Genomic DNA, 14,446 nt, shown 5'->3' on the forward strand with positions numbered 1-14,446 from the left:
AATGTTAAATATGCAATTTAAAGGTGCTTTCAAGTTCTAGTTCTTTCTCAGGGGTGAACTAAAGATCAATAACACTGATACAAATGTTAAAATATGCTAGATCCAGCACCGCTGAGTCAAAAAATGAATGTGGACATTAAGTTAAAGTTAAGCACGTGATTTGCAAGGAGAACATTACAGGGGCAAAACCCCTTAGATTCAGCAGAAGTCGGGGGGCTGACGCCTCCAACCTGCAGAAGCACAGGAAGCCCCGGCTCGGGCCGGGCGCTGCCTCTCGGGAGAACGCCGCCGCCCCTCTCTGCGAGGGGGACGCTGGAGGGGCCGGACCTCACGTCCGCCCCAGCGGCCGCAGAGCGAAGGGGCGGGTCGCCGACTAGGTGGGAACATCAGCGCCACACACGCCGGATCAGGGACTGGCATTCCAGGTGCACAGGGACTCTTAAACCCAGTGACAAGAAAACGAACGACCTGGCTAAAGAACAGGCCGCAGACGTTCACAGCCACCTCACCGAAGACGACACGCGGACAGAGAGCGCGAGCCCAGGAAAGGTGCTCTGCGCTGCACGCCCGCGGGGACGTGCGGATCAGAGCGAGGCACTTCTGCGCGTCTGCCGAGCGGCTGCAGCCCGGGGCTCCTCCAGCCCCGCGCGCCGGCAGGACGTCTGGACAGCAGGAAGTCTCCCGCCTCGCTGCTGGTGGGATGCAAGACGGCGCGGCCGCTTCGGACGGCAGGTCAGCGGCTTCCCGGAAAACTGAACGTGCCGCCACCACAAAACCCAGCGGTCACACTCCTTCCTCCAAGTCCACACAAAGGCTCACACCCACACAAAAACCTGCACGTGGGTGTGCATAGCAGCTTTATTCACAACTGTCAAAACTCAGAGGCAACCAAGGCGTCCCTGACTGGGTGAGCGGTCCGCCCCGACAACGGAAGACCCGTCAGCACGAACGGGAATGGGCTATGGAGCCACGACAAGACATGAGGAACCTTAATTCTTTCCAGATTAAAGAAGCCAATCGGGGAAGGCCACATACTGTGTGCTTCTATTATTATACGACTCTTTGGAAAGGCAAACCTGTGGAAACAATGAGAAGATCCGTGGTGGCCAGGGGTTGCAAGGTTGGGGGTGGACGGAGTCAGAGGGTTTCAGGGCAGTGAAAGTGCTTTGCATGATAGTACGATGGTGGACATCCGCCATCAAACACTTGCCCAAGTCGATACGACATACGTCACCGAGAGAGATGTTACTCTGGGAACTAGGGTTACCCCTGTGGGCCAGAGACGAAGCTGTCTGTAATGCTGGCATCACAACGTCAGTCCTCTCTGCTACCCTCTCTGCTACGGAGTTGCATTTCAGCGGAAACAAATATGTAAATGGATGCGTGTGACAGAAACACACCTCGGAAAGGGAAAACAGAGCAGAGAAACGCAATGGAAAGTATTTGGGGAAGAAGCGGTTTCAGACCAAGGGCCACAGGAGGCTCTTCTGGGGAAACAGCCTGAGCCGGAGCGGGCGGCGGGAGGGCTGCTGGAGGACGCGGCCCAGGCACACCGCAGCTCTGGCGCCCGGGGTGGAACCGGACAAACCGGGAAGGGCGGTGGGGGAGAGAGGCAAGGGGACCCGCGCTGCCCAGCCCCCCGCAGACGAGGGCCTGTTCGGTGAGCGGGCCCAGGCCCCTTCTTTCGGGGCTGTTTCCTCTGTTGCAACGCTCAGGCAGGCCTCTCCGCGGGAGGCTGCCTGGCCAGAGTGGAGTTCTCGGCCTTTCCAGCAAAACCAGTGCGCTCTGCCCTGGCCAGGGCTGCTTCTCTCCCCGCCCTCCCGGACCTCTGGGAGCTGCAGGGCGGCGGGGCCCGTGTGCCTTCGGGCCCTGGTGGGGACGATCCGGGCTGTGGAACTGGGCTGCACCGGCCACCACGCCTCCTGAGGACTTGCGTGTGGCTGGTGCAACTGAGGCACTGAGTGTTTAGCTACGCTTAGTGTTTGCTCATCCATCTGACCAACCAGGTGGGACCTGGGGGACTCCTGCCGCAGGGCAGCTATGCCGGTGTGTCTGAGCCTCGCCCGCGGCTGCGCTGCAGAAGGGGTGGAGGGCAGAGCAGAAGCAGGATCCCCCGACCTCCGCTGCTGGGTGGGAACCACGAGGGCACCACCCTGGCTCTGGCGATACCAGGGGTGACAGTGAGAAGTGCGGAGGGCTGGACGTACATCACAGCGGAGCCAGCAGGGTCTGCCGACGGGTTCGCTGGACTCTGAAGGGTAGTTCGGAGCAAGACGGGCAGCCGGCGTCTGCAAGGCTGGAGCCCGCTGGGTGGGATGGGGAAACCCACAAGAGCGACCCGAATGGGCGGGAACCTCCGGAGCCCAATGTGTCGTCGTGAGTGTGAGACGACCAGACCAGTGGACACCGTGGGGAGCGACGCCGGCCGGGGCTGGGTGTGCAGGTCTGGAGAAGAGGGGGTGATCTGGACTACAGATGACGAATTTGGGAGCTGTCAGCATACGGGCAGGATTTCTAAGCCAAGACACTAGATAAAATTGCCAAGAGAGACGAAAGAGAGAGGTGGTCCAATGACTGCGTCTCACTAATTCCCCACAAACCAGAGAACAGTGCAGAGAGCACAGCCGCCCCTTAAAGACGCGAAGTTGTGCAGCCCAGTCAGGGAAGGACGGCGGGAAGGAGACGGCGAGTGTGTATTCGGTCGCACTGGGACCCAGACCTGCAGGGAAGGGCAGAGGACGTGCAGTCCGCTGCGGGGTCCGCTGCCCGTCCCCGTCCCCCCATGAGACGGCTCGGCGGGCAAGCGCGGGAGCGGGTGCTCGGACAGGCTGCCGCGGCACGGCACGCGGTGACGGTCGCCCGCGTGCAGCTGTGCTCCAGTGACGTCGTGAACCACTGCGGCCCGCACCGCGTGCAGCGCTCTACGTTTCAGGCGACCCCCCCCCCCCCCCACTGGAGCTGAGTCACTGGCGATGCGGCGTTCGCGTCCGGACCACGGGCGAGTAAGCAGACGGACCCACTCAGGAGACAGAGGGCGAGAGGCCACACCGGCACGGGGCGGAGCGTTCCTGCTCCGCACACCGCCGCCGCTCTGCCCGGTGGGTCAGTTCGGGCGGGGCGGCCGTGCGCGCTCCTCCCTACCCGGCTCAGAGTTCCGGGGCACCCGGCGAGGCTGTGGCGCCCGGTGGTCTGGCCAGACCCACCCAGGTGTTGCTCTGTGGGGGTGACAAACACCTACACTCAGCTGACTGGAGGTAAAGGGTGCTTTCTCAGTACCCGCAGGAGCAGGTGGGCCTCCTCCGGCGGGGTGCGGGCCTTCGGCAACGAGGGACTGCTGTCTCTGGGCGCAACGGAACTCCTGCGGGAGGGGGGGGGGGGCAGCCCGCCCGCAGCCCGTAGCCCGCAGCCGGGCCGGCCCCCGAGTCAGGACCGCTCTTCGACACAATCCGCGTCCGTGCCTTCGTCCCTGTCTGCCTCTCCATGCCACCCCCGCTCTGTGGGCTCCGGCCGAGTCTCTCTGGGGGGCCCGGCGGGCCCTCAGCCCCCACGTGTCCACACAGTCCGCGTGGTGCTGTGCGCGTTTCCCTGAGCCGGGAAACCTTCGGCTTCCTCACGGTGCTACGGAGAAAATTTCAGTACAACCTTCCCAGAGACGCTTTGGAGGTTAAACAAGAAAATCCACGTAAAAATCTCAGAGTGGCGTCGGGCACACAATGTTTGATACACATTAGATGTCACAGTACTGCTGTTGTTATAGGAAACAAACACTGAGTTTTGACCACTTTAAAGACATTAGGTTATAAATTTTACTTTACATTTAAACTAAAAAATAAAAAAGTTTTCTTTAATCTTAGTTTAGGAATGAAAGGGCAGTAGTCAAATGCTGCACTAGTCATACTCAAAAGCTCTTCCCCAAGTGACGTAACTTCCACCCAGGTCCTTCTGACCAGCGTCTTCGCTGCGGCTCGCCAGCCCGCGGGCCCGGCCGGCGGAGCCGTAAGGAAGGCACCCACTGGGGCCGGACAACACGGAGGCGCATGGTGAGCGCCGGCGGCCACCTAAACGGGCCGCCTGCCGCCCGTTCTCCAGAAAACTTCCTTGCACGGAGGGAAAAACGTTTTTATGAAAATTATAATTTTATGCCTACAAACTGTAATTTAATAATAACCAATTTTGGTCTTAATTGTACTGTAATATCATAAATGCTCTAATTTGAGATAAAACACTTCTTAAGAGAGACTAAATAGGAAAATAAAGAAAAATTTAAAAAGAATGTATTACTTCTCCACAGGAAATGCTTATATTGTTACTTGTATATAATAATTAAGAAAGATACTAATTTCCTAAGTAGGAAGATTTGACTCTTTAAGATTAAAATACTTTCCCAAACAAATTTGGTATTTTGTTACAAATAATTCAAAATTACAAACAACTTCCACGGGAGCTACTTTTGAAAGTTCGTATTTTCTTCTAAACCATTCCGAAGAGACATTACTGAAGACACAGGAAAAATACAGCAGTTTTTAATGCTGTTTTTAACCGTGTTCTCTAAAGAACGTGACAGCGCGGCCCGCCGAGTCCGCTGTGATCACCCGAGCGCCCGGCCCGCGGCCGCACTCGCGCACCCACCTGTGGGAGACGGCGCCCCAGGCCCCGTGCTTGTTGGTGAGGATGTTGAGGATCTTCTGCTTCAGCTGGTTGGCCGTCACGTGGTCGCGGTGCTTGGCCGCGCCGATGAGGTGGTCGCACATCTTCTCCTCCTCCCTGCGGTCGGCGGCGTACTGGGCGCACTGCGACTGCGGGGACACAAGGAGGAGACGCCCGGCGCGTGCGTGAGGTGTGCCGTGCTCGGAGAGGGTGCTAGGGAACTCTGTTCCCAAGGGCTCACCCAGCCCCTTCTCACACGTGTAAGACCGTGTTCCTTGTGTGGGCTCACACAGATGCGCACTGAAATGATCTGGACAGCGTGAGCTACCTGTGTTCGTGCCCGTCGGCATCAGTAGCACGGGTGACCACTCTCGCCGTGTATCAGGCTGCTCAGTGTCAGCACAGAGGGGGCCATCTCTGTGCGTCTGTGGGATGTGGTGATGGTGACTCTGGTGTGGGGGGGACTCTCAGTTTCAGCGTCACCGAGGGTGTGACGAGAGCTGTGTGACCAGGAAGGAAACCCCGCCCACACCCAGAGAACGCAGACACGGCAGGGAGTCGTCACCAGGGAAACGGCCGGTCGGGGAAGGGGCCTGACCACGCCCCTCCCTCCCCCACTGTCCAAGAGGACCGCGGCCACGCTCACTTCTTCCAGGGAAGCGACCCCACGGTCACTCGAGGAGGACCAATGCGTGTTCCACGTCGTCCCTTTGTCCAGGGAGGGGCTCACCGATTAGTCCAGGCATCTGCCTCCGCAACGAGGCTGATACTTCATGAGCTCATAGGAGACTAAAGTTAAACTTTCATTTTCCTTCCTTAACAATTGCAGAGATTAACTAAAACACCTTAACCACGGAGTACCCACCTCACATTACACACACCTTTTCTCTTAATTACAGGCTTGTGCGGGAGACAGAGAAATTCCTCGGAACGTCCCAGTAAAATGTCCTGACTTTTCTAAAATCTTTTCCAATTTCAAAATGATTTACGTGTTTGATGAACTACATACATGCTCCCCCCAACCCCCACATCACTGCATTTACTGTGTAACTCTGACCTAAAAAGAACAAATTCAAACACTTGGGTTAAAACAAAACACAATGTACATTCATTAAGTAACAATGGTAAGAGTCTCGAAATCGGATTTACATGAGTATTTTATGTACGCACAATCTAAAAACCACCGAGTCTTCATGTCCTCTGTCAGAGCTTCTTATCACTCTTGGCCATGTGTCCTCCCAGAGTGATCTCATCCCCCGGGGGGGTGCTGGTGTTGAGTGTATGTGAAAAATAAACTTACTCTTTTTACGTATAGAGCACAGATGCACATACAGCTCAGAAACAAATATGCAGCATATTAACGGTGATCGCTGGGAAATACTTAGGATAAAAAATAAAAAGATTCCTTTGGGAGCAATAATGAAAAAAAACTTGGAAAGTACTGTACTTAAGATCATTTTGGTTAAATATGTGTTAAAGCTAGTAAATAACATCTAGCTTCATAAAATTATACTTTAAATGCTTCCACATGACAAATACTGATTTGCTCACATCCCCATAAGGTATTTTGATTTTCTCAGGAGAAACACGGGTGGGACAAAAGTGGGCTTGCAGCTGCCCGTAGGGAAAATACCACCACCAGGAACGAGCAGTAACGCAAGAACAATCACCCGCTGCGAACCTCCTCGCCCCGCCCCGTCTGATCCTGCACGGAGTCCAGGTAGCACCCGAGACCTTACTTGCTAACGCCAGTCGAAAGCTGATGGAATGTTCTTGTTTCGTTTACAGTTCTGACCTGCTCTGCACCAAAGACATGTTTTGAGTAACAGATAACTCCACCTGGTCATGCAGAGTCCAGCATATCCCGATAAATAAATCGTCCAGGTGACACAAAACCGCACTCTGGCAAACAAGTCGCTGTCACTGGCTTTCACTGCAGTGTGACATCGTGGGCTCCTCTCTCGGGACACGGGCTCTGCGGTCCCGCACGACAGACAAATGGGGCAGCGCTTGGGCCGCGGGCCTTGCAGCCGGTCAGGTCGGAGGTCACCAGGCCCCGGACATGAACTCGCCTGACTAGGAGGGCTGGCTCTCGGAGATAAAAACCCCATCAGAGGGGGGGGGGTCTGGGGCTCCGACTCCCAGCCGCCCACACCGTCCAAGGATGAGTGGGTGGGGTTTTGGCAACAGCGGGATGTGAGCCCAGCACTGGTCAGCCAGACATTTCTGAGGCCATTTCTGCTTTGTTATTCCAACAAGCTGAGTAAGCGCTGTATTTAAAGTGGCGAAATCCGAGTATTTGTCGAATGGAAGCAATTCAAATAATGGTGAATAATTATTGACATGTTATAAATACGTTTTAAGTTAAAACTGATTTCTATGGAACACATAGTATTTCAACATCCTTTACTGCTGGCACACAAAATAGAAGTGACACTTAATTTCTTCTTTATTCAAAGTACTTATGAGGATTTTTAAACTATTACATTTCCATATATACATGCAGATCTACATATATATCGCACAACAGCAATGCTTCCATTGTCAATAAAGTATCAACTATAAAAATAAAATGAAGTGAAAAGCTGTGTGGTCGCTCTAAAAATGGACATGTAGACAGATAATAAATTACTGAATGTTTGGTAAAACTGAGTTTCTTCATATGACCTCTCTTGCTGTACCCATATCTAATAGTATATAAACTTTGCTAGCTTAAAACTTACTAAAGTGATTGCGCGATAGAACTTTACTTGCCACTACAGGTAAGTCAGAGGAACGCAGCCCCCGAGCGGCCAGCCGCAGGCGGGGGACCTGCCGGGGCTGCGAACGGGGGGACACCAGCCAGCGCCTGGGGGTGGCCTGCACGGAGAGCCCGGACCGCCCTCGGGAGACCCGCCTGCTCCAGGGCTCCCTGCCTCCCGCAAGGCCGCCGCTGGCGACGGAAGCAAAGCAGGAGGAGGCTGCTCTGCCCCCCCCCACCCCTTACCTCGAACTCGGCGTGTTTGTGCACATCCTCAGCGCGCTGCCTGTTCAGGATAAACTCCGCCTCGTTGGCCACCCGCACGATGTGGTCCTTCATGGCGTGGCAGAGTAACCTGGGAAGAGAGCACGCGGGAGTCACTCTCCTCGCTAAGTAATCAGTCTGCAGCACCGCAAATACCGACCGGGCGGGGATTTCAGGTAACGCTACAGGACAAAACGAGTACGGTTCAAACTGCACCTCAGTGGCGCCTGAAGTACCAGCACCCGCCCCAGCACCGTGGGAGCGGCGCTTCTGGTGGACGGCGCGCCCAGTGAAGCACCCTTCGTGGGTCCTACCAGGTTAGCGGACGCAGGAGAACAGAGAGTTCTGAAGAGGCGGGCTGAGCACCCGCTGGCGGACCAAAGGGGCAGCAGGCCGATCTCCGGCCAGGGCTCCTTCCCTCTTCTTCCTTTTAACTGTGCTTCCCCATCACCAGTCAGTCCCCGCCCGCCCGCTCCCCGTGATCACCGCACCGTGGTCCCTGCCCGCACCGTGGTCCCCGCCCGTGAGGACCCTGTCTTCACGGCTCACCCTCACGGCCCTCCCCACCCGCTCAGCTCTGTGCGTGCTGCTTCTTCCTGCGCGTCCCCCTCTGGCCCCAGCGGTCCCCGAGAGCCACTCATCCCCCTCTGGCCCCGGCAGTCCCGGAGAGCCTCGGTTCCCCCTCTGGCCCCGGCAGTCCCGGAGAGCCGTGCTCCAGTCCTTCCTGTTCTGACGCTCGTGCTCGGGGGCTTTCAGGGGAGATCGGGCACGCTCGGGGTGGTGTGGTGACAGGCCACAGTGGCTTTCGGTGTCCTGTACAAAGTCTTCTTCGTTAGGTGACCCGCGGTTTCAACCTGAGGGAGCCCCACGGACCCAAGGTGGGCAGAGCCCGCTAGAACCATCTCGGCCCCACGTCGGTTTAGCCCGAACTTCCCAGGCTGGAGCCTTGGCTTAGTTTCCGGCTCAAGGTGTGAGATCCCCACAGCACGGCTGCTCAGAGCGTGTGGCCCAGGGCACTCCCACCGTTGGGGGTGCCCGTGCAGCGGGGGCAGGGTGGCCCTGGAAAAGGCCTAAACTACGCATTAGACCTACGTCGCCCCAGGCAGTGCCCGAATGCTCCGCAGCAGGAGGAACCAGAGATCCATGAGGAAGCAACACAGCTTTAAGAGCAGTCTCTGCTCACTTTCAACCCGCTGAGAAGGGGCTTCGAGATAACCCCACACTAAACTGACCATCACGTGTAGTCACCTCTACCTCCGTGATGTATTCTAGTAGGTGTATCAGTCCCATGAACACTGGTTTAATTCAAGCCCCGTTCATCTCTCCTTTGGATTGCAATAGCTTCCCCGTTTCCTTGCCTCTCCCAAACCTCCTGTCCTCCCACACACTTCTTACGTCGCCGTCACTGTTACTTACAGACACGCCTGCCCGGTGAACACGGGCACTGGGCCAGACAGCCGGACGACTCACACAGGCGCCTGTCCTGAGCTCCAGGGAAGCCCTGCAGCTCCTCGGACGGGTCTGGGGCCCAGGGCCCCGGTGTGGGACACCCGTCCTTCCCGCCGCCCCTGCCGCCCCCACGGCCACCAGGAGACCTTCTCACGGCCCCTCACGCCTCTGGGCCCTTGTTCCACGTACTTACAGTGTTTGCTACACTGTCCTCACAGTACTCAGTACCCTGTCTCAAACTCACCTCTCCTTCTTTCCTGCCCAACCAGCCTCTCCCAGGCTGTGAGGTCACTGAGTGAGTGGCGACACCCACTCACTTCTGTGTCCGGTGTGACCGGACGAGCCCTGTCCGAAAGTGGGGGCTCGTCCCTGTTTCACAGCTAGTGGATACACGGCTGAACGGATGCAGGAAGGCGGGCCAGGAACACTGTGGTTTTTAATGAGAAGGCAGTTTCTTGACTATAAAATTCTATGGTACATTTAGCACCCAGAAAGTGAGGTAAATAAGAATATCTGGTAACTTAGGGATATCTGTCACGGAACATTTTCCACCTCACACTATGCATACAACATAGGAAGGGGATGAAGTGGTCTTCATCTTCAAAGGTGAGTTTATTTTTCAAAGGAAAGAGAAAAAGAGACAATTTGTTCAGTCACAGTCATTCCCATTCTAAACGGGGCTGTCACAGATGTGGGAAGAAGTCAGGAGACACAACAACACACTCTATTTCCAACAGAACAGTTATGGGCGAGGCAAGTGCCGATCTTCTCAGGTGTATCCAGTTTTATTTAGTTTCTTACCATTTAAATTGCCTGTCTTTGCCCCGAGAGTCTGAGATCCTGAAGCTTAAGCATAAGGAAGTCCTGCAACGTGATGCAAGGAAAACATCGATAGAAGGGCAGCAGGGGGGCCGGGGACTAGCCCTCCATCACTTGTGGGTGAAGGGGGGCCAAAGGGCGGAACTGGTCTGCACCCGAGTCCTGCCTGTCACCAGCATCAAGACCTTGGACAAATAATGCCCCGTGTCTGAGCTGCAGTTTCCTGATGGCCATTGTCTTTTTGCTTTTGAGTTCTACGAGTCCTCTCTACATTTTGGATATTAGCCCCTGATCAGATGTGTGATTTGCAGATGCGTTCCCCAGTCAGCTGGCTGCCTTTCCCTTTGAGGATGCTTTCCCAGGAGGTGCACAATCTTCTTAGCCTGATGTGGTACCACTTGCTTGTTTTCCTTTCAGTGTCAAATTAAAAAAGTCATTTTCAAGACCTATCTCAAGAAGTTTACTGCCTATGTTTTCTCCTGGAAAGTTTATTACAACTTCATGTCATCTAAATGGAATCATCTAGTATGCCCTTGCTGTCTGACTTCTCCATTGCCAAATACTTTTAAGTTCCAGGCATGCTGTGTGCATCAGTTCAGGCCTTCTGAGCAGTAGCCCACATAACGATGTATCACAATGGGTTTACGTGCTGATGAACATGGGTTATCTCTAGTCTTTGTCTCTTATGAATGCAGCTGTTACGAACACTCACAGACGGGTCTGGATAGGGACCTACATACTTACTTCCCTTGGGAAAATATCCAGCCTTGGAATCATTGGTTCCAATGTCAACTGCATGTGAGTCTTCCAAGACGCTGGAACACTGTGTTCCAAGTGGATGTGCCCATTGGCATCCGCACCAGTAAGGGGCACGTACTCTGGTAGCTCCCCGTCCACACTGACACCCAGCGCTGCCGATCTACCTACTCACACGTCCAGTACGGCCGGAGCACGTGCCATCAGGCTTCAGGGCGGGCTTCCCAGGCGAACACTGGCGGGGCCGCCTGTGCACGTGCCGAGGGGCGTTTGTGCATCTTCCTGGGTGCAGGGTTGTGCAAATCGTCTGCCGAATGTGTACTGAACAGCTTGCCCTTTAATTGCTGAGTGGTAAGACCTTCTCCCCTCCCTCCCATCAATAATCTGTTCCTGTTTACAACAATTCCCCAACTCTGCTCTCTTCTAATTTGTTTTAATACAGGTCCTTTGTATTTGCACAGAAATTTTACAATCAGCTTGTTATTTTCCATCAAAAACAAACAAAAAAGCCTGCTAAAGTTTTGAGTAGATTTGAGTCCACGGATAAGTTTGGAGAAAACTAAAACTTCACCGTGTTGGGTGTTCTGATCCACCAACCCAGTGCAGTTTTGCATTTATTCACTCACTGATAAATTCTTCACAGAAATATTCTGTAGCTTTTATTGTACAGGTCCTCCATATATTGTATTTAGTACATCCTTAAGTACTTCATGTTTTTGATACTATTACAATTGTTTTACTTTTAACTGAAGTTTCCAGTACTTCACATGTAAGTGTCATCATAATGGGTTTTTGACGGCGATCTTCTATCCTGTGCCCTTGCTCGGTCCACTCACCAGACAGTGCTCAGTACCAGAACACGCACCAAGCACTAGACTTAGTACTGAGCGCAAGCGCCAGGCGAGGGCACCCTGCCTCATATCTGATCTCGGGGAGGGGAGGGGAAGTGTTTCACCCTTCACCACTCAGACGGGGCGCTGCGGGGCTCCGTGGGTGCCATTCGTCACACGGGGGACTTCTACTTCCAGTTCACTGGGAGTTTGTATCACGAAGAAGTGCTGAATTTTTAAATACTTTCCCTGTATCTATCGACATGCCCATATATAAAATATACATTTCTTTTCTGGTGGTGATATGGTGCTTTTCACTGGTGCGTATTTTTATATAAAAGCAACGCCTGCTGCTCCTCAGGCGGCCCTTTCCCGCGCCGCTGGACCTGACTCGTCCAAAGGACCTACGACTCCTCGCACCTCTGCCCGCCCGTCTGTAGCTGTGCTTCCGTAAAGTCTTCAGTATTCCTGCAGGGATGGCGGGATCTCATCAAGTGAGCCAGGAGGTGTTATCTATTCTGTTTCTGGAAGACTGTGAGTATAATGGTATCACTTCTTCCTTAAATGTTCAGAAGAAATATTTAAAAATTATTTTTAACATCAACTCTGCTCCTAGGTAAATTAAGTCCATTGTTTCTCTTATATTTTGCTAGAAACAAAAAAAAATCGAGTCTTTGGTATAATGAATTGCTTTGAAGTCTGTCTCATAAATATGAGTAATGCTTTTTTTTAACATTTTATTTATTTATTTTTAGGGAGGGAAGGGGGGGAGAGAGAGAGAGAGAAAGAGAGAGAGAGAGAGAGAGAGAGAGAGAGAGAGAGAGGGAGAGAAACATCAATGTGAGGTTGCTGGGGGTCGTGGCTTGCAACCCAGGAATGTACCCTGGCTGGGAATCGAACCTGGGACACTTTGGTTCCCAGCCCGCGCCCAATCCACTGAGCTACGCCAGCCAGGGCTGAGTAATGCTTTTTAAAAATATGTAGACGTCCTATACTTGTTAGGATACAGCAATTAATATTATAAACCCAATCAGCATTAGGTAAAATACTGGTCATTACTTAAAAGTCAGGAGAAGGTTAACTCTTTATTTAAATACTATGAAGCTCAAAGACAGAATGTGGTTTTTGCAAGTAAGGTAATTCCCGCATTTGTTTCACTAGATAATGAAGAACGTAAAGGTATTTTCTAAACCCTAACTTCACCAACGCAGCGAGGACCGTTTCCCGTCCCACGCAGTGCGCACGCCGCTTGCTCAGTCCCGTTTCCTAGCAGGAGCCGCTCCTGGCCGTCGCCGTCCACAAGAACACTTCCCTTTTTTGAGGTCATTACAATCTTTATATTATTTACTTGCACCTCTGAACTCTTTACTATACATACACTGTCTATGACATTTGGGACTATTTATTTTTTTGGCATGTAAATCCTAACTTCTCAGTTATAAATTACTTGGAGATGAGAAACACATGTAAAATGTATATGTATCACTACGAAAACTAAGCCCCTTAATGAAAATTTTATAACTCTTTGCTCAGGTTTATCTTCCATCTGTAATGTGACGAGGCAGGTGTGAGAGCCCTCAGGATGCCTGGGCAGGTACCGTGCTCCTCCCTGCAACCAGAAGCAGCCACGGCCTTTTCTTCTCCAGCCGCGCGTCGGACGGGGATGGGGGCTGCGGCAGGCAGCGGAGAGAGGGCCTGGCTCCGCAGATGCTGGCTGCACAACACAAGCGAGGAGCCGAGCGGCCCGGGCCGGGGCTACTCCGACGGGCTTCGTCATCCCATTTCTTCACCTCCCCCCTTCAGTGCATCGACCTCGGCCTGGCCACACACACTACTCCTTCACAGGGGCAGCGCCTCCCACAGCCGTTCCTGTGCCTGTACCTGCGCCTGCTCTCTGAACAACGGGCCGGCCAGGGACGCCACGGCCACTCCGGTCACCCGTCTCCAAGCTGAGCCTGGGTCTGCTTTCTGATGCAGACACGGATGCCCTGGATCCCGACAAGCACCTGCTCGCAGTAAGTAAGCTCTTAAATACCAAAAACATATTTGTGTCCCTAAGAAATTAAAACAGGTGAATACGACACAGAAAGGAATAGACCCCAAAGAAGGTGTCACTCCCCTTTTTTGTCTTTTAATGTAAAGAACTGTGGCTGCTTTGTGAAACCCTACTTTAGCTCTCACCGTATTAAAACAACGGTGCCTAGGACAAGAGGACATCTGAGGCTGTTCCCAGCGGAGGAAAACCATCTGAACACATGTATTAGCACACGTATTTTAAACACGATGCAAAGTGTAAGAGCGTACTTCCTCTGAACTCTATGACCACCAAGTTCTGAAACAGACATCCCTACTGCTGGAAACTGAGCCGTTACTAAACAGCACTTGTTTACCTCATTTTTGGTTACCAACATTTTACTTATCATCAGTGTCTGAAGTCAAGTATATGAATTAGTAGTGCTATTTATGACCCATACAATTTAATTTTGTAAAAGTACAAGATTTTTTCACCTTATTGTTCACACAACAATATATTCAATAATTTATTTCATGTGTAAAATGAGTACCACAGTAATAAGAAAAAGGTATAGATCAGCTTCTACATGAAAAAAATGGAAAGAGGGAACTCCTATTTTCCAGGTGTTCCCAGGGATGTGAATTTTAAGTTAAATTAAAGTTAAATTAAAATCGCAATGCTAAGAAACAGTTTCTTATCTTATGGTTTCGGGGAATAAAAACTTTTCTTAAATACAGCTTTTTGCCAAATCAAAGACCCCAAGTAAACTCAAATAACCAAAGCTTATTGGTTTTGTTATTAAATAGTATTTGTTAAAGTAAAAGAAGATATACAAGTTGGAACCATTTATTACTACAGGATTATGAGTATACTTGGATGCAAGAGGCTTTTTCAAAATCTAACAAATGCAAGCCATATTTTCTCCTA

General features: G+C 52.4%; 1 protein-coding gene across 6 annotated transcripts in view; it reads right to left on the reverse strand.

The window, feature by feature from the left end:
- Window positions 1-14,446, reverse strand: part of NBEA (neurobeachin) — a 449,525-nt gene that overhangs the window by 215,498 nt on the left and 219,581 nt on the right. For all 6 annotated transcript variants that reach the window (XM_036011183.1, XM_028526291.2, XM_036011184.1 and 3 more), the window contains 2 exons: window positions 7,634-7,742; window positions 4,630-4,796 (listed from right to left, as the gene is read on the reverse strand). In XM_036011183.1, coding sequence (XP_035867076.1) covers window positions 4,630-4,796; window positions 7,634-7,742 — 276 coding nt within the window. The remainder of the gene's footprint in view (window positions 1-4,629; window positions 4,797-7,633; window positions 7,743-14,446) is intronic.

Source organism: Phyllostomus discolor, chromosome 11 (assembly GCF_004126475.2).
Source record: "Phyllostomus discolor isolate MPI-MPIP mPhyDis1 chromosome 11, mPhyDis1.pri.v3, whole genome shotgun sequence".
NCBI classification, from domain to species: domain Eukaryota; kingdom Metazoa; phylum Chordata; class Mammalia; order Chiroptera; family Phyllostomidae; genus Phyllostomus; species Phyllostomus discolor.